The 22,984-nt window shown below is 34.0% G+C and overlaps 2 protein-coding genes across 4 annotated transcripts in view; one reads left to right on the top strand and one right to left on the bottom strand.

The window, feature by feature from the left end:
* The window catches only part of magu (SPARC related modular calcium binding-like protein magu), a 43,994-nt gene extending 35,325 nt beyond the window's left edge, over positions 1 to 8,669 (top strand). The window contains exons 8-12 of one of the 2 annotated variants that reach the window (XM_034983819.2): positions 163 to 272; positions 2,137 to 2,329; positions 4,409 to 4,502; positions 6,193 to 6,449; positions 6,799 to 8,669. In XM_034983819.2, the coding sequence (XP_034839710.1) occupies positions 163 to 272; positions 2,137 to 2,329; positions 4,409 to 4,502; positions 6,193 to 6,449; positions 6,799 to 6,878 (734 nt within the window). In that variant the 3' untranslated portion in view covers positions 6,879 to 8,669. The remainder of the gene's footprint in view (positions 1 to 162; positions 273 to 2,136; positions 2,330 to 4,408; positions 4,503 to 6,192; positions 6,450 to 6,798) is intronic. The other variant, XM_034983820.2, reaches the window with a different exon arrangement.
* Positions 8,670 to 9,304: 635 nt separating this feature from the next.
* LOC117995793 (uncharacterized) lies at positions 9,305 to 22,115 on the bottom strand. 2 transcript variants are annotated; one of them, XM_034983795.2, is made up of 9 exons: positions 21,765 to 22,115; positions 19,189 to 19,389; positions 18,328 to 18,438; positions 17,685 to 17,825; positions 16,218 to 17,593; positions 14,817 to 16,023; positions 12,361 to 12,476; positions 11,277 to 11,667; positions 9,305 to 9,597 (listed from the first exon to the last, which is right to left on the bottom strand). In XM_034983795.2, exons 1-9 carry the CDS (start codon positions 21,916 to 21,918, stop codon positions 9,395 to 9,397), a joined length of 3,900 nt encoding a protein of 1,299 aa, XP_034839686.1. In that variant the 5' UTR covers positions 21,919 to 22,115; the 3' UTR covers positions 9,305 to 9,394. The 2 variants fall into 2 exon arrangements, with proteins under 2 accessions (XP_034839686.1, XP_069365124.1); XM_069509023.1 differs by lacking the exon at positions 17,685 to 17,825.
* Positions 22,116 to 22,984: the final 869 nt, after the last annotated feature.

Here is a 22,984-nt window from a genome sequence, read left to right as displayed (position 1 = left end):
TATCTTAGTGCGTCAAAATCGGTTAAACGGATGGGCCGTCAAAAGCTAGCAGACAGACATACACACTTTCGCATTTTTACCTATACTATAAGTAAAAATGCTTATACTATAGGTCCTATAGTATAAGTGGGGCTGAGGATCATTTAAAAAAATTGTTTTTAGCAATGCTGCCGGGCATTATGCGAAATTCATTCGCGCCCGATGGGTCAGTGGCACGAGAGGACGAAGCGAACGATTGTCTCACGGACCGCCAAGCTGTGTTAGATGAACAGGTATGATATAGGTCTTTGCCCAAAGCGTACATTTATTTTATTATAATATAGTAGATTTTTTGTTTGAAAAACTAATAGCCGTGCAGGATAGTTGCGAGGTCCATATTAATAAATACTTACCTAATTAAGCTATGAATATCAAACGAGTAACTTACACGAATGTTATTGATGTTTGTTTGTTTTGCATGATAATAATATTGGTTATGCGAAGCCGTATTATATAGAATACTTAGTCAAAGTAATATGGTCTATGGTCTTCACTATCTGCTGAGTTCGTGAACCTCTGCTCTGTGATCCTCCAACCTCCCCTGTGGGTAGGTACGATTCTGTTCTTTTGCGGAGATCGCTGTGTGTATCTTTTACGATCCTCTAGCTGTAGCAGCTCAAAAGCAAAGCGCGATAAATAATAATTAATTATCACGTTTCACACAAAGACGCGTAGTCAGCCAAACCCGCGCCGGCTGAAATCTTCGTCACCCGTGAAGTATATGACAGGTAGAGATGGCAATCGGAGTATGAGGTGGGGAGAAGTTCAAACGCTTTTAGGTTCATGAACTTAGTGGATACCTACCTACCGAGATTTAAAATAGAAAAGCTAAGCGATAACGTAGCCTTTGCGATTGTCTTTATAGCGCTTAGCGATGTATTAAAAATTATATTGTTTTGTTTGCAGTTGGTTTATAATGTTATATTTCATATTCTAATGTCTTGTTTGTCTTGCGATTGATTAATATGTTTGTATGTGGCATTGATTTGGTCGTTAGCAAAAAGTTAATTTTTTGTGTGTGTTTATTTAAGATTTAGTACAGTAGGTACGTGGCCGAAAGTAATGTACATCGACCTTCAGAAGGAGATAGCAGATTTGTAAAGCGCTGACCCTGTCGTTGAGACCGACAAAACGTCATATAGGTATGAGTGACAGAGACGACGCTATACAAAACCGAAACGTCATTCTAAAGGCCGATCTACATCACTTTTGGCCGCATATTGTACGTTGCGAGTCCCTTCATTACAATATTTGATAAATATTAAAATAGAACTAATTCGGTAGTGGGTACTCAATTCTCTACAGCCAAAATAAACACTCACGTAAAATAAGTAACTTAGCAACCCTACAGATAACAATGGCACTGATTCTGATCGTAACTAAATTTTAGAGTATTCGCATCCTTTTCAATGTACATAAATAAGAAAAGGACAAAATTTAATTTAACTGTTATTATGTGTTGTTTAATTAAATGGAACTGTAAAACTTCGTGACTTTAGGTGCCAGTCGTGAGCCTACTAAGCACTAAAATTAAGTGTTTAATTTAATATTCACCTACTGTCCTGATTTAGCGATAATAAAAAGAAAAAGATGCAGATACTCGACATACTCAAAATTTAAAGAAAAACTTCAGAATCGAAGTGAGTGTCAAAAAAGACAAATAACAACGTTCTAAAGTGTTAACAATGACTTGTTATAGTATAAGTCCTGCAAATAGCTAATGCGCGTGGCCACCATTTTAGTGACATCAGCACTAGACTGAAGCAAATGAAGTTTCGAGCAACCAGTACAATTTTTTTTGCTGATGGTCTATTTTTATTTCAGCTGACGTCAAAATGACGTCATTTCGATGTTAATGAGACATGGTTCCAGCGCAATAGCAATTTGCGGGACTTAAAGTATATCATATCACTGGGTGCTAAGTAACTTATCGACAGACTACAGTTAAACAGCAAACTATTAGTTACTTTCAACCGTAAATAGACAGTTATTTGAAGACCAATTTATTAAAATTAGGCATGATTTATATGATTTTTTTTTAAAATTTCTTTGTGTAGAACAAACAAATCCACTGTAATCCACATCTCCTTTATACAGAAGGCGGGTAGCGCAGTGCTCTATGTGCCCGAGTGTATGGGCGACGGCAGGTACGCTCGTGCTCAATGCTACCGCTCTACAGGGTACTGTTGGTGCGTACATCAGGACACCGGGAAACCTATTCCTGGCTCCTCGGTCAAGGATAAGAGACCGGACTGCGATGCGGCGCCGCAACACGCCAGCCCCATGCGAGGTATACATAACGATTGACTACTAGTAGTATCTATACAAACACACTGTATTTGCACTGCAAGCCGACTGCAAAATTGCAGTTAGATGCAATTTTATTGCACTTCACATTGAATGCCCGTACTAGAACTGCACACGGACTGCGCAGTCGATCGGCAGTCGCGATGCAACTGTGTCAACTGCATCTGTGGCGTGTAGGCAAGTGCGAGATACCCCTTAGGTAAGACTATCTGACCCGCCCTGGCTTCGCTCGGGTGGAATTTAGTAAATCGAGGTGGGGGTTGAATTTCCAAAAATCCTGAAACACGCATTTCCTCATTTGTGACAGAAAACCCAAATACCAATTTTCATGCAAATAACTTGAAAAATGACGGACTTTCATACAAACCATTTAACCCACTTAGGGGTGGAATTTCGAAAAATCCTTTCTTAGTGGATCTCTACTCTTTACAAAAAAGACACCTTCAACATTTCATGTCTCTATGTCCAGCGGTTTAGGCTGTGCGTTGATATATAAGTCAGTCAGTCAGGACTTTGAATTTTATATATATAGATTAATTAGCAGCTATAATAGTATAATATACCAAATAAAAGCAACGTTAATCGGAAACATGCTTATATTTTCGATAAATATACACGTTCAAGATGCTATATTGAACAACAGTACTACTTTCTTAACTAGTGAATGAAATATAAAATGCAGCATGATACGTTATAAAATGCAATAATGTAGAACCGTGTTCGGAATTAACTAAAAAGAAGATGTTTCAAGAATGTATGGGCTTGGAGCCAGATCTTGTACGGTATACTGACAAATATGTAAGATACCTTAAAATAGCGTATCAAAATAACTTTTTCTTTGAAATGGGTTTGTTTGCTAGTAACAAGAATTTACGCTGTGAATTGCAACACAGAACAAAATCCATCATGGCGGTAACGCCAACGTAAGATCAAAGATGTCATTCACACCGTCAAATGACGTTTGTTTGTTTTGTTTGGTATAAACCATAACCAAACATAGCCAAATTGACTTACTTTTTTACTATATGCAAAACATCATATCAGTAATCAGAAGCCATTAGTGAAAATCCATAGAACCATTAATTTAAAATTATTTTTGTAGCACTAAACTACACATTTAAATTAATTATTTGTAAGTTTCCCGAGATAAAGGGATTTTCTTAATTTTTTTAAGGAAGTGTCATGTATGGGGCACAATTTGAAACATCTCCTTCATGGATGATTCATATTATAGTGCTAATCGAGGAAATATTAATGGTTTGTATATATACAGTACACACTTAATTAACCTATAGCTTTTTGGATCGGCTCTACAAAGTGAATCATCCCTTATACTACGCTACGTTCACACTATATACAAGCTTATATTATTTCAAGACAAACTCGGCGACAATGCATCCTGCATTCTTTAACTAGAATTCGAACATTCAGTAATGAAATATTTTATTCACTAATTATTCTAATCATTTTATTTTATTAATTTTTGTAAATGTAACTTAAATAAGACCCTGCGATCATTGTGATGACATCAGGTTTAATCTAAATTTTGGCATCCGAGATTGAGAACCACTTTCCAAAAGTTGGTTAGCTATAACAAGTATCAGTGTGAACGTGTCATTTTAAATAGGTTAAAAATAGTAAGCTTAAAATACTTAACGAACAATAAATACGACTATGTAAAAATGCATGATTGATAATCATAGGAAACAACTTTATAACTAAAAATACTATGTACTACAGTGTACTATCAGACTTTTGAAGTATGTTTGTATTAACTAGGTATGAAGACACGCGGAAATTATTATGCGTTTCAAATAAGAAAAGGTACTCAGTAATCTGCATATTATCCATTAAACTTGTATAACCAGCAAAAGCATTCGTTATTTTATTATTTTCAAAGAAAACCAACTATATATAAATATTTAGAAACAATACGTAAAACAATACGTGATCACGAACACGTACAAATTACATTACAACTTTTATAATTATGGTGGAGCTCTTATTTGAAATGCATAGTACGTAAAATATTTTAAATTAAAGAGGATATCTATCTTTTCAGGTTGCCCTGAGCCCATGAAGAGTAATTTCTTAAGGGATTTACTGAGTTTCTTCGTATCGAAGATGACTAATTCGATCAACGGAACAGGGCCTGGGTATGAGACTCTATTACTTCTAACACCGATTAGTACAACACCAAATCTAGTTAAACACAACATTTAAGATCACAACAAAGTCTATCGCATAAATAGCTTTGCTAGATTCATTAATGGAAGCAAATTATTTCTTTTAAAATTTTTACTAAATAAAATAGATAAATAACGCCGCAGTCCAATATAAAATAAAGAATATCCTTAGTTCAATGAGATAAAGGAATATAACAGCATTGGGGCTGATTCGGTTGCACAAAATCTCAAAACTTAAATGACATGTGTTTCAAATAATGCTATTCCATTCACAATTTATTTATTTATTTCACAATGTTTCTTGCGGTAAAAGATACCATTACTTTTAGACCTGTCAATATATTTAAGAAAATGTGGAAAACCGAATCAGCACCATTAAAATTGACTTTCATATATTATTTTAAAAAGCATAATACTTATGCAATAAACTATCCAAAATACTATTACAGTTAAGGTTTACACTCCTTTCTCGCTCCTGCATTCAAACATTTTACGCTGATTACTTTACTATTGTTCGAGATTTAAAACTAAGCCAGATATCGATTTAATTCTCTTTTATCTATGGCCGACAACAGTAAATAATATAATAAAATTATATATTTAATTTTAAAGTGATGATCTTTGATAAATCTCCAATTTAGTGCAAATTTTGAGGCAACTTTCTAATAAACTATAGAAAATACAACATTGCAAAAGTTATAATGAAAAGACATACTTTATATTAATAATAATTTTAAATGTCTTAATTTTGTTTTAAAATATTGATTTCTTTTGCAAAGATTATCGTAATACCAAATCCTGATTTGCGTGATCAAAACATCACACATCTCGATTTTGAAAACTTCCCGTACGTAAAATGTTGATTGAAATATAATGTTCTCACCCACACTATCACACTATCATGTGATACTGAAAAGAGCACACTAAGCCTAAGTGTTTTTGCATAGTGCATAGCAATTGTGATAAGATTTAACTCTATTTTATTTGGCCTACCATGACTAATGTAACTTGTATATAACCGTTCCTAATAATGTACAATTCTAAACAGACACTTACTTTAGGATTATTTTTCAATCACCAATTAAAATTTAACTGACGAATTATTTCACATTTCAGACAAAATTCTTCAGTTAAAGATTATTTTGCGGTTAAATATTCAGAATAGGTACTCACTTAAACTGTATAATATGTAACAGCTAAGTCTGTTTTCATGTTAAACTTAAGATTAGCCAGCTGAACTTTAGCTTTAATATTATACTTTATACAAATATATGGAAGCTTAAAACTAACGGATGTAACTTATGTCCACATTCAATAAAAGTGGGTCATATCAGTAAGTTATTGTTGGGAAGAAAAATAGTAAGAAAGTCCTCTTTCGATGGCATCTATTTCTTGGCCATAAGTAAATGTTGTAAGATTAAGTTTACTTTAAGCCTAGTTTTTATTTATAGTAAAAAAAATTAACAGGTATTTATTTCAGAGAAATATTAAAATATTAGCTTATTCCTGCCCTCTCTAATTCGAGAAAAACTATGATGAATTGAATTTTTGTTACTAGAAAATTGTATTGTTATTTAGATGTTTTAGTTTAGTTTGTAAAATCGGAATTTAATTTTGCTTAGGTGCTATTATAAAATTTTTGTATTTGTTCTCCATCTAGTGACATGGTAAAATGGGGTGCCTCAAAGGAAGAGCAGGCGGCAACATGGACTTACGTGATGCTAGATAAGGACAAAAACAAAGCTCTAGAGAGACGGGAGTGGAAAGCGTTCCATCAATTGATAGCTAACGTGGAACCGTTGAGGAGATGCGGCAGGAAGTTGCCACGGTACTGCGATGTTAACCACGACTCCAAAATCAGTATTACAGAGTGGATGGCTTGTTTAGAAGTGAACCAAGCGTCGCAGGGCCGCACTAGTAAGCATCGTTTTAGACTAATTTCTTCAAACAAAAATGATAGATTGCATAAAAATATAAAAATAAATATATATTTTGCATTCAATTCGCCGAATTGTTAGCTTGTAACCAGCAAAGCTCGCAAAAAGAATGCATTTGCATATGCAATTAATGCAAAAAATATGTTTATTTTGTTTTCTATATTTTAATCCTCTGCGACTGCTGATAGGCGGCCGCGACCTTTTCTTTATCTGACACTGACCAGTAAAATTGTCCATCTTACTTTATATATACAGGTGTATGCCTATCATTAGCTGTTGCAGGTGCTAATATGGTACCAATAACTGATAGTTTTATTTATTCCTTTCAGCTGAGGCGACAAAAGTGCCCCCTAATCCTAGGAGAAAAGGACCTAATCCACTTGAATCAATTCTAAAAGCTGACGACTGAAAATTATACGACATAAATGTACCGTTAGTCAGTACTTGCACATTAAAGAATTATTAATAAATTATATTCTCGTAAGCCCGAAACTCTAGGGTGCTCTTCTGTAAGATCTATACACCAAGGTACAAATACTATCTCCTCCATAATTCAACGTGGGAAGAAATGTTGGTTTATTGTTAGGCGGAACAAGGCAAATAAATTGACGCAGAGTCAAAGCGACATTTCATTTTGAAATGTACAAAGTGGACAAGTTTCATACACTTGTCCACTTTGTACTTTAAGAAAAAGGAGCGAAATAAGTCTAGCGACCGGTTCGCGCGTAGACTCACGAAGACACGTGCGGGCGCGTGCCTTGATAAAATGTGCCAGTCGTTATATGAACATCGTTATATGAGCAAGGCCTTACTAGGATAATGTTTCTTGATCACGTGGTCAGTATTAGTGGTTACAACACCCCAGTGAAGTGCAAATAACGTATTTTTGATTAAACGAACTGATTATTCTATCATCTTCATCGTTCTGAGTCAGTGATTCATGTCCAACAATATTTACTTTTACAAAAAAAAACTAGCTATCTGGCAAACGTCAATTAACTTTGTTAAGTTAAAAATACGACTAGGTATAATGTGACTGGTCTTACGTGAAATCTTTACGATAATTAAACTTATTTATTATATTTCTATGCTATTGATAGGATTCCAAAGTGGTTCTATGTCCATAACAGTGAGTGTATGACTGATCTGCCAAAATTTTGGACTGAACAGTAAAAATTCTATCTCGCATAGTTCAAACATTGTATTAAAAATCGGTCATCACTTTTACTAGTGAACATGATCTGTGGTAGATATAGGTATCATTTTTCATCTTTAGTGGTGGAAGTATTCAGCGCCATCTATGAAAATTATCTCAAACGTTGCCTGGAAACCTCATTTGCGATAAAATAGTTTATAATGCATAAATTTTGAGAACGCACTCGTCATATTTGTCATAATATGTCAACTGTCATGTCAAAAATACGGTTTACTCTTAGATTAAGTACTTTTGACATGACAGTTGACACATAAAGCCAATATGGCGAGTGAGTTCTCAAAATGTAAGCACTTAATAATATTATATCCTTTATACATAATTCGCCACTGCATTCGAATGTCAAATCAATGAATGTCTATAAAAAGCCAGCTAGCCTATTTTCAATAATAACTTATAATTTACAGACATTTAACGTAAACTAGTGATCTAGTTTACCACTTATGGCTCTGTTTGTTAAACGTCGCCATGCATTTACGTCGTGTAATTAATGTATTCTTTAGTCGGTATAATTTATAAATAGTATTAGTTTATACATTTATACAATAAATATACACTTTGTTGTAAAATAACAAAATAGGGGTTTTATAAGCGCAAAGCTTGCATAAAAAATGCAGGTATAAATAAAAACTATTATGGTTATTTCATTTAAATCACATATAATAATTTTTCCTTTTAAGTAATTGAAACATTACTTGTTCAGATTAATTAAAATATTCATAATACTATTCTACAAAATGTTAAACTTTTTTAGTCATTTTTTTCATGTCAATAAGTTTTCAAAATACTAAACAAAATATTAAAAATGTATAAAAAGCATTAGGCATAGGCTTTTTGTCTTTATTTAAATGTAACTTTAAGCTATGATATTATATACTATTCTTGAGACGAAAATCTGTATTAAGTTGAATATTTATAAAACATTTAGTCAGTTTAAAATGTAAGAGCTATGTGATATTTTTTCATTTCTATTACTATTGCTAATAAATAATTTAGTACTTGATGTGCCGTTTTAATGTTTTTAATGCCTCTATGTTCCATCTAAAAGGTGATATGTAAAATAATCAAGGAATAATTTTAGGCTAAAGTTTGCTATCCCTATAAAATAGGGAAAATTTATTAGAATTTTCAATTTTAAACAAAGCATTTTGATGGTGTCAAATTATAAAATAATAATGCCATATTTAAAGTAATTCAATGAGCCAATGCACCAGTTCTACTTGTCTACAACAGACTGAGCTCTTACAATTTCCAAATAATACGTACATACGTACGTACGTACTTTTTGTACGATATGTACATAGAAAAGTGACTAGACTCAGGACGAACAACTTAATTCATCACACAAAGATGCTCCCAGGATGGGAATCGGCGCATGGTTTCGAAGTCAGTTACTAACCACTAAACTAACGATTCATTTTACACGAAATTCACATCAGTGTCTTTTTGTCCCAACAGTATTGCTTGGAAAAAACTGGCAGCCGAGCAAATGTCAATTTGTTTTGGTTGACAAATTAAAAAGTCGACTATTGTTATATGTCACTTTCATAGTGGCACAATCGATTGTGTCAATATGCGCGCACAATTAAAATATTAATAAATATATTGGTGTACTTCAAAAGTAAAATAAGTATAATTTTATTATAAAATATATAAAATCGCACAGCAATATTAAATAGTGACCTGATTATTATAAAATAAGAACACAAACTTTAGATGTATGTTTTGTTGGGCTCAAGGACAGTTCGCTTATACTCATCGACAGTCTCTGAAAGGATTTTTTGGAAAATACTTTCGAACACTTGATTTTTCACAATGACTTCGTCTGCATGCAATGATGTCCACTCCGGCTCACATCGCCTCCACTCAGCGAATAGTATGTCATCAATATGATCCGACCGCCTGGCTCCGACACCTGAAATTTTAATAAAAACCTGTTTTTACAAGTCTATTAAAAATATGCTAAGACTAAATGGATGTCATCCATCGCTGGCGGCCTGCTAACGTTGCGCTTTTCGGTGCAAGGTCCATTTTGTAGCACCTTGGGACTTTAATGTACCAGTTTTCGAATTATGTGCTTTGCCTATTGCCACTTCAGCGCCGCAACCCCTTGAACTATGTCGGCCACTCTGGTTCCCCAACGGATCTGCTCATTTCTGATTAGATTGATACATCATCATCATCATGATCAACCCATCACGGGCTCACTACAGAGCACGGGTCTCCTCTCAGAGTGAGAAGGGTTTTGGCCAGTCTACCACGCTGGCCATGTGCGGATTGGTAGACTTCAAACACCTTTGAGAATATTATGGAGAACTCTCAGGCATGCAGGTTTCCTCACGATGTTTTCCTTCACCGTTAAAGCAAGTGATATTTAATTAATTAAAAAACGCACATAACTCCGAAAAGTTAGATCGATACAGTATGTTGTAATAAATGTTGTGATCAAACCTAGCCTCTGAAATAAAAAGGAATTAGTATCCGAACAGCTAGAATCATATCTGGTACCACTTAGCATCGGTCAGTGGCGCGGAAGCTTAAACTATTTCAGATTAAAATTAGTTTATGGCTTTGATTTTAGAAAAGAGATAAACTACTAGTACGTTAGAAGATTTTTGAAATTCTTTTAAAAATATGACTAACTGGCCAAATCATACATACCTCTAGCTCTTTCTGTTTATTTTAGAAAAAGTATTTCTAAACAACATGTATTTATTACAACTTAATGTAGTAGCTACAGTAAGTTGTCCCGACTAATATTATAAAGGCGAAAGTTTGTATGTGTGTGTGTGTGTTTGTTACTCCTTCACGCAAAACTACTGGACGGATTTGGCTGAAATTTGATGATGAATGAAGATAGATTATACCCTGGATTAACACATAGGCTACTTTTTATCCCGGAAAATCAAAGAGTTCCCGCGGGATTTTGAAAAACGTAAAATCCACGCGGACGAAGTCGCGGGCATCAGCTAGTAAGAAATAAATGTTGTACCACAACAAAAAATGTTTTGAGCAAAAGTGTGGATTCCTTATAGCTGTGTATGAGGTTTTTTTTTGAAAATATTTGAACAGTTTTTAATTTCTTTGATATCTATGACATGGTTCCTTTGATCAGAAGTCTCCGGTTCGCAAAATAACACCCTGAATGTTTATTAAATTAATAACGCCGTTATTAAACATACCATACACGAAGTAGTGTGAGTGAGCGTCTTACGCTCGTCGCAAGATAACCACACCCTAACTAGCTAGGTACTCCGCTGTGCGGTAACGAACTTTTTACTTGCCTACCTACATACATTTATAATTTTAATAATTGCGTTTTTACCTACTAAATATAAGTTTTAAAATATCCTACATTTGGTTCAATGTTTTTAGTTTATAAGTAATTGTTATTTTGCTTTTAATTAGATAAATGTGTTACGTGTCGATACCTAATGTTGACGGCTTCGGTATACGGAAAAACTCAAGCTTCGAGTTTATGACTATACCTGAATTTGTTGTAACCTGTAAACATTTTATCTTAAATAAATATATTTATTATTATTATTATTATTATTATTATTATTAAAATCTCTTCACAAAAAACAAAATTACCTGAAACAACCGTCGGTGGAACACTTGTCAAAACTTCTTTAAGTTCCGAGGATGTCCTCGCGATCAACTTTTCAGTATTGAGTTCAGGCTTAGACGGTGGGAAATTACACGTGTCCCAATATTTCTGATTCTTCTCCAAATTATGTCTCTCTATGGAGTCCAGGCAGAAATCTTTGACGAACATATCAAACGGATCAACTAGATCGCCTTCATCGCTTTTGGGATCGGGTAAGAAGGTACGTATTTTCTCTTCGATTGTGTGATCGATGGTGAATTTGCCCGGTGGTTTTGGCGCTTTGGGTTCCGATGGTGGCGTGTAAGGGGGCGGTGGTTTGTCGGGTATCTCTCGCACTGCTAATAGCTGACATTGCTGCTGTTCGAGTGCTTTAATCTAAGGAAAATAAAAAATCATTAAGCTCGTACATCAAAGGATAATATGGATTAAGTACGACAATGCTTATCATGAGATTCTGTTTATTACAATTAGGAGCTGGCGAACAAAACGATGTAATTACAGTTCTGATCTAAACCCTTTTTTTGTTGTTTAACTCAGACATTTTTGGCCCACTGAATACAAATCTATACTCACTACTCAACAAAACGGCAAAAACTGTACTAAATGTAGAGCCTCAATAGCTCACCGGTATAGGAGTGGACTGAAAACCGAAAGGTCGACGGTTCAAACCCCGCCCGTTGCACTATTGTCGTACCTACTCCTAGCACAAGCCTGACGCTTAATTGGAGAGGAAAGGGGAATATTAGTCATTAAACATGGCTAATATTCTTTAAAAAAAAATTATTAAAGACCAAAATTAATGATTTCGATCACTATAAACTTCAACACATTTCCAAGCGAATCGCCCTAAACCGTGCAATAATCAAAACGGTACATAGAGTAAAGTTTCAACAGCTCAGCACAGCTAAATAAATAAAAATTACTTACTAAAGTTTGATGTTATTTCAATATTAATAAATAAAAAGAATTGCCTATTTATCAAATAAATATTATGGTGCTGGTTTAAAAAATACAGTATAGTAGATTAGTAGGTAAGTTTTTATAGTCAGCTATTTCAAAGGAAATCACCTCTCTTTCTATTGCTAGCTGCTGTCTGCGTAGCTCCTCAGCTTCGAAGAGTACTGGTGTGGTCAACGAACCCAGGCTCGGGTACACTTGTTGGTTGCTTGAAGTACTGCTGTCAACTGGAAACACCAAAACAATGTTACAACACACACAATTTTTATTTTTATGTTTTTTTGTTTCACTTATGGTCACTTCCACTAACGGCCGAACACTGAAATCTAAAGAGCGTTACCAACGCTAAATGAAGCAAAAGTCGGTTTGTTTGTTTGTCTTTCAATCACGACGATGGAATACCTTTAATTGATTTGATTTTTACATGTTATGGTTGAATATATAGACCGGGAGGGTCACTTAAGCTACTTTTTTCGCGAAAAATCACAGAGTTCCTACGGAATTTTTAAAACATAAATCGACGCAAACGAAGCCGCAACTATCAACTAGAATGAATATAATTTCAAATTCAAACATTAACACTAAAGCCGCAATACTAACGTTTCTATATTCGGACGTATCACGTAATTAACATTCAAAAATAATACTGCACATAACATACTTTATTCCAGACCTACATAAGTTATATATAGGTGTGGAATATTTTGACACATGCCAATAAAATGGGTAAACTGTGATGAGAAAATAGTATAATAAAACCTATAATTACTGTAATTTCAAAGATTATGTCTCTTACGTTTAATTACATTTGCGATCGACATTTTCACTACACAGGAAATAACATGAAAACTGATACTTTAAAAGTTCTACCCTCATTAAAAATATGAAGAAATATAATATTTACAATGTACTTTGATTCGCTCGGGTCTTATTTCTGTGTTATAGCACTATCAGTATAACAGCATATTTTTGCCGATTAACTAATTTATTTAATACTATTGCAACTCGCCGCGGCTTTGCGCGGATAGAAAAAGTATCACGGATAGCTCGATTTTAGCCGACTTAATCGACAATTGTCATCATAGTTTGGCTAATTTGCACTCAAGCTTTATCTTAAATTAGATATAATGCGTGTGAACTAAGAAAAGGAACGCTCTATTCTATATATCCGTCAACTGCCACCATTTACACGGAAAATACCTTGCACAATTCATACCTATTCTTCTCGTCTGTCTGTCTGTTTGATAAATCGGTTAAACGGCCTATCCATTTAACCGATTTTGACCTTTGATACAGAGATAGTACTCTTATCCCAAGGCTCACATTTTTGACCCAGAAAATCAAAGAATTCCCATGGATTTTTAAAAACTTCAATCCATACCTTAGAAGTCGCGGGCATCATCTATTTGGTACAGAGATAGCTTGCATTCACGGATATCTAGGCTATTTTCTATCCCGGAAAATAAAAAAATTGTAACGAGATTTTTTAAAACCGAACTTACGCGGGCGAAGTCGCGGTTATCATCTAGTAATTAATAATGTATTTTAATTAATAATCTGCATTCAATAAACCAAGTCTTAGACTTACAAAATCCATTGAAAATTACATTGAATGAAATTATATTTCTAGCTTAGAAATCACCACATTTTCCTATGCTTATTTCTGACACATTACACTCTAATTATTCTCTCAAATTCAATCTATCTATTGCTGAAAACTGGATGAAATTCATATCATTGTTCTTGAGATTAGCGCATATAGACAGACGAACTCGGCAGAGGGAGTTCATGTTTAATAATATCACTTTTAACTTTCGTTATGTTATGAACAAGATACACTGATTTCTACAATCGAACGTGCAAAAATGACCTTATAAGATGTTATACATAGCTATGTAACATGAAACAGCTGAACTCACGTTTTTAAAAACCGACCAAAAACGAGACATCTGTAATGTATATCATCTATGATAGTTAAATCGCTAAAATATATGTTATTACATTTCCCCTTTCCTCTTTTACACTAAGGACTTACCTAGTTTTACACCTGAACAGGGTTTTAGAAAATCCATGTATGAGGAACTGCGATTAATTGCTTCTAACAGGCTTCTAAGCATTTTAGTTAATCCATACAAATTTTTAAAAACCTAAATCCACGCGGATGAAGTCGCCGCGGGCATCATCTAGTGCCATATAAAATAAACGGGAACATCTACGTGTTGCCATACTTGTCTCGTTTTTGGATTTTACGTGACATTCAGTGTTTTGCCCTTGTGCCTTTCGTATAGGCAGTAAGCAAATTATTATAATATACTTAGTTTGTATGCACTTTCTTGTCACTCAAAAATACACCTTGCTCCTTTGTAATACCAAGGCTCACTTGCACCAAACTGCTTAGTTTGATTTAGTTATATTTGGTAATGCTGTCCCCTTTTGACAAGTTTATTCCAGGATTGTTAAGAAAATAATGAATAAAGAAAATTTAACTTTAACACATTTAAAGGGTTGGTGCAAGTGAACCTTTATCTAGCAAATAAACAAATTGAGTTAAAAAAGAAGATACATACCAAGGGATAACGACGTTGATGCTTTCTGTGTAAGCCACGTTGGAACGTCAACTGCGACATCGTCAGGCACGGCCGCAGCGCCTGCAGGCACGGGTAATGGACCCGCAACGCTCACACTGACTATATCATTGCCCTTCGACAATTGCGTTTCTGCAGTGATCATCAGTGGCTCACAGTTGCAGGACTCGTCTGTAGACGAGTTACTGCTAGATTTGTACCCTGTACCATCGCTACTTTCTTGCGAGAATGACTTCTGAACATTCTCGGTGTCTTCAGTTTGAGATACAACAATTTGAGCAGCAACACCACTAATTTCATCAATCACATCATTTATTACATGATCTGTAGTATCATCGTATGACTTGTCATCGGCTAGACCTTTGTAGATTTGGTCAAATTCATCCACCAGACTACGAGCCGTGGATGGCGTATTGGTGCCTTCGAGATCCCGATTTTTTATCTGATCCATAAGCTCTTCGATCGCAATGTCATTGTTCCAATTAAAACGGTGCATGTTGCTGGTGTGAACGATGTTATTTAACGCATCCTTGTTAACTTCATATTGTTTTTCACAACTAAATATTTGAGGCGACAAATTCTGGAAAAGGATATTAAGGTATCCACCATCTACAACTATAAAGTTTTCGTCGGCGGTGTCCGTTGAGCAGTCCACACAGACCCTATCCAGAGTGCCTTCACTAGTTTGGACACACTTTTCGGCACTCGTAATTCTTTTTGGAATACTTGGCAGTAAAACAGATGTGGTGGATCTCGGTCGAGATGTGGTGCTGTCGTCGCATCCACTGCTAGACAATTCAAAGCACTTAAGAGGAGCGACGTTGCGATCGCTCGAAGGACTTCGCTTTAATTTCTTTTTACCCAAAATGATTTGTTCTACATCTACACTGTTTTTTAATTTAATTTCTATGTTCTTCTTTGTCTTCATAAGTGCCAATTTTCGCTTTTCGGATAGTGTCAGTAGCGCTTTGCGCATACGCTGCATTTCACCACATTCGTGCTGCAATTTAAGCAATGCTCCGCGTTGCTTCTTTTTTAGTTGTGATATGTCTGTGTTATCTTGCTTCTTTTTGTTTTCCAGCCACAATATTTGCGATTTTGTAAAGTCTTTTAAAGCATCTTCTCGCATTTTTAAGACAAATAAGAGATTTTTGGCTCGTCTCTGCTCATCGCGAATGAGAAGGTTGAGCTGGTAATCAAAAATATTAAATAAGTATAATATTATAGAAATAAAATTTATTAATTAAACCATTATGCCTGAATGACTAAAATTATCATTCTGCTGAACCTAAAATGAATACAAAGCAATAGCAGTATTCTCATCTAAAGACAACAAATTATGGTAATTTCATAAATGTTTACATTTAAAAAATCAACACTTACCAGACAAAGACTCTTGGATGCCATTGTTTTTGAATCGTCGATATTAATTTCATTTTCAAACTTCGAAAGAAATGATCCGAACTCCAAGTGTTTTAATTCATTTCCACTGCTATTAATCCAGTTTTCGACTCCCTTTTCGGCAATACATTTTTCAGATAGAGAACAGCTCTCTAAATACTGTAAAGACTCAAAAAATGAGTCAATAAAGTTAAGTTCACGTTGGAACTGTTCACAAATATAGTCACTTTGTAATAAGCTGTTATTAACTTTTATTGTGCTAATTATGTCTGAAGGTTTCACTAATTTATCATTCTCAAAGACATATGAACAGTTAACTGACGTTGAACCATTCGAGTGTTCTAGCTCATCGTGTGATTTATCGTTTTCGTCTTTCCTTTCGTAGTATATTTTCCTACTATCACCTTGGTACTCTTGATTCTTTAATTCATTTTTGTATACCGAAACAACATTCATAGGATACTTTAATGGACTAGATGGCGCATGAGCCTGCAATATCTCATTATTGCCTACAACATGAAAATTAATTTTTTGTTTTGTAGTATATGTTAAAGTTGCTCTGCTGATAATATAAGAGTTACTGTGAAGTTGAGATTCTCTAAAGTCAGTTTCATCTTTTTGAGAAATTACATTCATTGGGATGTCTTGGATACGTGGGCCCTTATTCATAATCTCGACTATATCTTCTTTGGGTACATCACTTTTACTATTATTAATTAAGCTTACATTTGGTATATCAAGACTATCAAACGTTTTTTTAAAATCATTGACACCATACTCATTTTCAATGAAATCTTGATCTACTTCGGTTCCTTTATCCACTGTTTTAAACGATACTTCAGTTCCTTGCTCCACTTTCTTTAGCAATATTTCAGTTCCTTGATTCATTTTACTAAGCAACACTTCAGTACCATGTTCCACATTAGTAAGCAATGTTTCTGTCCCAATTTTTACATCTTTGAATTTGGTATTTGTTACTTGGACACTCGAGTTCACTTTATGGGACTTGATTTCTGCTAAATTGAATATATTTTCTGATACCTCAGTAGATACATTGCAATTGGGTAATGTTTCATCAAGTGGGACATGTATTACAGGAATTGATTTGTGTTTCAGCTTGATATCTTTTAATAGAGCTTTACTAGTTTGATTCAAGTCATTTGGAGATCTACTCAATTTGGTTCTTTCTACAGTTGTTTTATTTACAGTTACTTTTTTGGGAGGAAGTTTTGGAAAACGTTCCTCTTTTAATTTATTTTTAGTGACAGGTACATCTTTTTCAGACTCTCTTGAAGAATTTTTTTTGTTTAAACTATACTTTGATAGTGAATTAATGTTCCTTGCACTACGTGAGGCTCCTAAAAATTACAAAAATGTTTAGTAATTTTATTGCTATTAAAAACAAAACTACTGTACTCAATCAACTTATTTAATTATTAAGTTTTATACCATAAACACTTTTATTCTTAGTATAGTTCTGGCTTTCATTGTCTCTTGACAATTTATATATTTTTTCCGATTTAGTGCTACTTAAATCTTTTGTAATGTTTGCTATGTTGGACTTAATATTAGACTTCACATCTTTGGAGCCTAAAAATAAATAAAAAAAAGTTTTCAATTTCTAAAAAATCTAATTTCTATGAGAAAATTAAGTAATGGTTGATTGTAAATATGTTATATATTTAATTAAATATATAGAATGCCTGCCTATATTCGGAAATTATGTTTATCTATAGAATTATACAAATTTAGCTCTATGAAGCTGTCATACTTAATAAGACACTGGCCATAGAATGACTAATCCAGTGCATAGTAGATTGAAATTATTAGTCATACACTAGTAAGATAGATAGTAGTTTTTTTAATAGGTATTTTACTAGTTTCATTTTTTAGAAAAGCACTATACACGCTTCGATTAGGAGTGCCTTTCTGGCCTCATGTTATAGACGTCCTTACCAAGGCTCGGCCGTACTTGCTCACACTAGACCAGAAAACGCTTACTTTTCGGGCTGGTGCAGTAATTTACTATTTTAATAAGCTTTAAACCTATTTGCTCTGCATCAAAATGATAAAATACTTTACAAATACATACTTTTAGAACTATAAGGTAATCCTGATATTTTTTGTTGTGATATTGGCTTCTCTTCTTTCGCTTCAATCGCTCTGTTGATTACTTTTGTAAAACTTTTTTTAATGTGATGCGCTGTAGAATTTGAATAAATACATTCATAAAAATAGATCAGATAAAATAGTCATAATCAAATATTTAATTAAACAAAGCATATTGACATTTCGTGGGCTGCCAGTTTTTTCCAACACATAAAAACTATTGGGACAAAAGAGACTGAATGAAACACTGACTTATCACAAAGTCAAAGTCAAATATTTTATTCAAAATAGGTAATAAATTACACTTTTTGATGGTCGGTTGTTGGATTTGTAAGTTGATATAGTGGATATAATTTTTACGCGAACAATAAACTAAAGCTACGAGGGTTCAGGTCAAGTCTGAGAAGAGCCCACAACAAACTCAGTGACACAATGGGTATCTATAGATAGGGTAAAATAAAACTGACTTTTTAGTCTAGTGGTAAATAACTGAGTTTGAAATCATGGGTCATAGGTTTGATTCCCACTTTGGTCAAACTGTTATGTGATGAACACAGTTGTTTGTTCTGAGTTAGTGTCTGTTTTCTATATATATATATATATATATATATATATATCGTATTTATGATATAGGTAGTGATATGTACAGTGTCCATATTATATAAAAAGTGTATGAGCTCAACAGAACAGAATGGAACAACTGAGCAATAATCACATCACTATTACTTTAAATATGGCATCATTATTGAACAATTTTTATATAGGCTGCTATCAAAATGCTTTGTTTAATTAAAATTTTGAGTAAAAGTTCTAGTTATTTGTATGTTGAATAGTGAATACATACAGTATTTAGGATAATAGCTATTATATTCATCATCTTCTTCTATTGTAACTATTTTACGTTTACAAATGTCAGTAGCCATTATTGTAGATGGAACTGCTACATCAGATTTTAAAGATCGTCGAGTGCTAATCTTTGGCTCTTCAATAGTTATTATTCGTCGGAACCTGGGATCTAATGTGTGACGTTGATGCAGACATGATGCTGAAAGAATGTTAAAGAAATTTAAAATTTATACGCTAAATATATAAAAGAGAAAGGTGACTGACTGACTGACTGACGGACTGATAAATAATGATATGTTAAAAGTGGAGGAGACCACCGTGTTCCTGGGGATCACGTTAGATGCAAAGCTTCAATGGAACGCCCATATATCAACACTTCCTGGTAAACTCAGCTCTGCTGCTTATGCTGTTAGAAGGATTCGACAGGTAACTGACGTGGAAACTGCAAAAATTGTGTATTTTGCCTATTTCCACAGTATTATGTCTTACAGAGTCTTGCTATGGGGTAAAGCGGCAGATATTGGGAAAATATTCGTATTACAAAAAAAGGCAATACGTGCAATTTATAATTTAAAACCGCGCGATTCCCTACGAGAGATATTTAAGGAAATAGGTATTCTTACAGTAGCTTCCCAATATATTTACAATAATATAATTTTTGTACGACAAAACATTCACAGTTACAAAAAAATCAGTGATCTCCATGATAGGCAAACTAGAAACAAAAATAAGCTAGCTACTCCTGCGCTCCGCCTCTGGAAGGTGGGAAAGTCATTTGTGGGAATGAGTGTAATATTTTATAATAAAATGCAACAAGCAATTTTAGACTAGCCTTTACACAAGTATAAAAAATGTGTTAAAAGTATGCTCCTAAAAAAGCATATTATACAGTCGCAGACTATGTAAACGATAAAAAAGCTTGGATTTGACTCGCTCCAGCAATGCACGGGGCTGCAATGGCTTGTATAGTACGGTATAATAACATTGTAAATTGAAAAATTAAAAAGAGCAACCGCCGAGTTTCTTGCTGGTTCTTCTCGGTGGGAACGGCGTTCCGAACCAGTGGTAAATTAAAACTACCTGACTATTCATAAACACACACACACACTAAAAAAACATTCTATTCTATTCTCTATTCTACTGACTGACGAGTCCTGAGTGTAGCGAGGGATTTAAGTTCACCCAAGACTAAGACAGCTTTCTCACCGAGGTAAATACTCTACTTTTCGTACCATTTGCGAAAAAATTAACACAATAATAATATGAGATAAGCATTTATTAAACGTATTTTTAGAACATTAACTTATTTATAAAAATAAATTAAAATAAACTTAACGTTTATGTATTTGAAGAAAACAAAAACGAGGCAAATTCCTAGACTAATATTTTTTTGTCGGAAAAGCAAAGGCATCAATCTCATACGGCCTTGTCGGTTTTCGTAATTTTATTTAATAATCATAACTGCATAATAAATGCGTATTCCTTTTTCAAAAAGATGTATAATTCTTTATATACAAACTCAATGGTGTAAACCTTCGTGGTTTTCGTGGTTGGTAATTAAAAAAAAAAAGCACAGATGTAGTCTGTCTGTCTGGTGGGAGGCCTCGGCCGTGGATAGTTACCACCCTACCGGCAAAGCCGTGCCGCCAAGCAATTTAGCGTTCCGGTATGATGCCGTGAAGAAACCAAAGGTGTATGGGTTTAATAAAAATTGCCATACTCCTTCCAGGTTAGCCCGCTCCCACCTTAGACTGCATCGTCACTTACCATTAGATGAGATTGCAGTCAAGGGCTATCTTGTATCTGAATAAATAAATAAAAAGAAATAAAAAGTTCAGTATAAATTTCGGTACCTAAGTATTCCAAATTTAAATCACATTCTCTCCCTAGGGGATGAATGAAATTCAGTACAATTTTCTTTCCCTGTTTTTAACAGATTAAAAATGACTATTGTTATGTACGCTTTTTGTGGCATTGAATGCCACTTTTTTGAGCAAGTGGTACGAAAAAATTATTTCACCCCATAACCCAGTTACAAAGTGTACAGAACCCCACCAAATAGCTTATTAAGCTAGCTAAGTATTTTAGTGTCTCTTATTTGCAATAATATAAAAAAATAGCACACACTAGTTTTCATTCCAACTTATTGATGTACTGAAGATTAAGAAATGGGTGTTGTATCCAGCTACAATTTAGATGAAATTCTCTCATGAAAACGATTGTTTTGTTTTGCTGACCCTATTGCCAGTAAATTATTGTACTGTAAGTGCTGAATACATGAATCATAACTTTCAGAATTGTTTAAAAACTAGCTGAATCAGTCTGGTTTTGCACATCTGAAAGATCTATGTTATAATAGTGTCATAACAATAATTATCCCTTAGAAATGATTTAAATTATGGTGAACAGTGCAATGAAATCTACCAAAAATATTATTTATTTCTCTACAATACCTAGGTTTGGGACCTTTTTTTTTCTTTTGAAATTACAGCTTGGGAAACAATGTTCTATCAATAGACTTGTATATTTCACATTACAAAACGTTTTCACAATGTAAAGATTTCATTATCTTACCCTTGGTGTTGATATCTTCCGGCAGTTTAGTATACTTAATGACGGTTTTTTTTTGTTTTATAGTAGGTGGATACGACGCATTTTCAATTTTAAGATAAAGTCCAAACAAATTGCCTGCTTCAGCATCTCGTACTTTGGATGCTGAAGCATCCATTATGCATCACATTCACACCTAATTTTCGCAAAAATTTAACTCCCTCCACATTATATTTACTTATTCAGAATTTATGTACACATTTGCACAAATAACACTGTATACACAACTTGTAGTTAATTTTTTACATTTTTTAATTATTCTATAATTATTCATTGTATAAACTGGAGATTTTTCTTTTCTTTTTGTGTTTTTGATTTCCAGTATATTATTACTCTATGGTTCTTGATGACAGTTTTTTCTTCAAGGATCAAAGCCTAAGCTATAGTCCGTACAAAATGATTTTCACGCGCCATTTTAACTCTATGGGTCAACAGCTGTCGGTTCAGTACAGTAAAACCCATAGATTTAGAAAACAATAATTCTTATTATATCTCAAGGCATAATTAAACTCTATTTCATAAGATTGAGAATGCTTTTTGATTAACCATTTATAAAAGATAAAACGAGCCGAGCAGGACCCCATTATTTTTTATGTGTCTCTTTCTCACAATTGCCGCACCAGAAAATGTTTAGAAGTTTAGTAGAAAAAATAACAAAAAACAAAAATGTAGTTTTGTAATACGATAGCCTATCGACCTGCTATCGAAATCAGCTGTTACATGCTTTACATGCACATAACTATTGCTTACTTATTTCACCATCAACAGCCATATCTATTCAACTACTTTTTGGGCTTCAAAAATGACTTGTTTTATGCCCTTGTTGTACAATGAGGCCGATTCTTTTGTACACAATATCTAAGTGCCATCCTTTTCCGCAAGCAAAATTATGAAAGGGATAGTATTAGATTTAGACATGTCATTTTAGTTTAGTTTAGAGATTGTGTACAATGGAATTAGCCACATTGTGCCGCTAAGCGATTGAGCGTTACGGTACGATGCCGTGTAGAAACCGATAAGAGGTATGGGTTTATTAAAAAAATTGCCATCCCTCCCTACGTTAGCCCCACCAGCCTACTGATTCACTCACTCAGTGTCTGACACTGAATGATAGTCACCGAGCTCATTTCACATTTTTTTAATCAACTGAAAGTTTTCTATGAAAAATTATCTTTATGTCACTG

Source organism: Maniola hyperantus, chromosome Z (assembly GCF_902806685.2).
Source record: "Maniola hyperantus chromosome Z, iAphHyp1.2, whole genome shotgun sequence".
Taxonomy (NCBI): domain Eukaryota; kingdom Metazoa; phylum Arthropoda; class Insecta; order Lepidoptera; family Nymphalidae; genus Maniola; species Maniola hyperantus.
This window is presented reverse-complemented; position numbering and strand designations above follow the sequence as displayed.

Coding starts and splice junctions, on each gene's coding strand:
- LOC117995793 (XM_034983795.2), bottom strand. CDS start 21,918: ATGGATGCTTCAGCATCCAAAGTACGAGATGCTGAAGCAGGCAATTTG. Junction 19,390..21,764: donor GGAAGATATCAACACCAAGG/GTAAGATAATGA, acceptor ACATTCTTTCAG/CATCATGTCTGCATCAACGT. Junction 11,668..12,360: donor AGCTAGCAATAGAAAGAGAG/GTGATTTCCTTT, acceptor TATTTTCCTTAG/ATTAAAGCACTCGAACAGCA.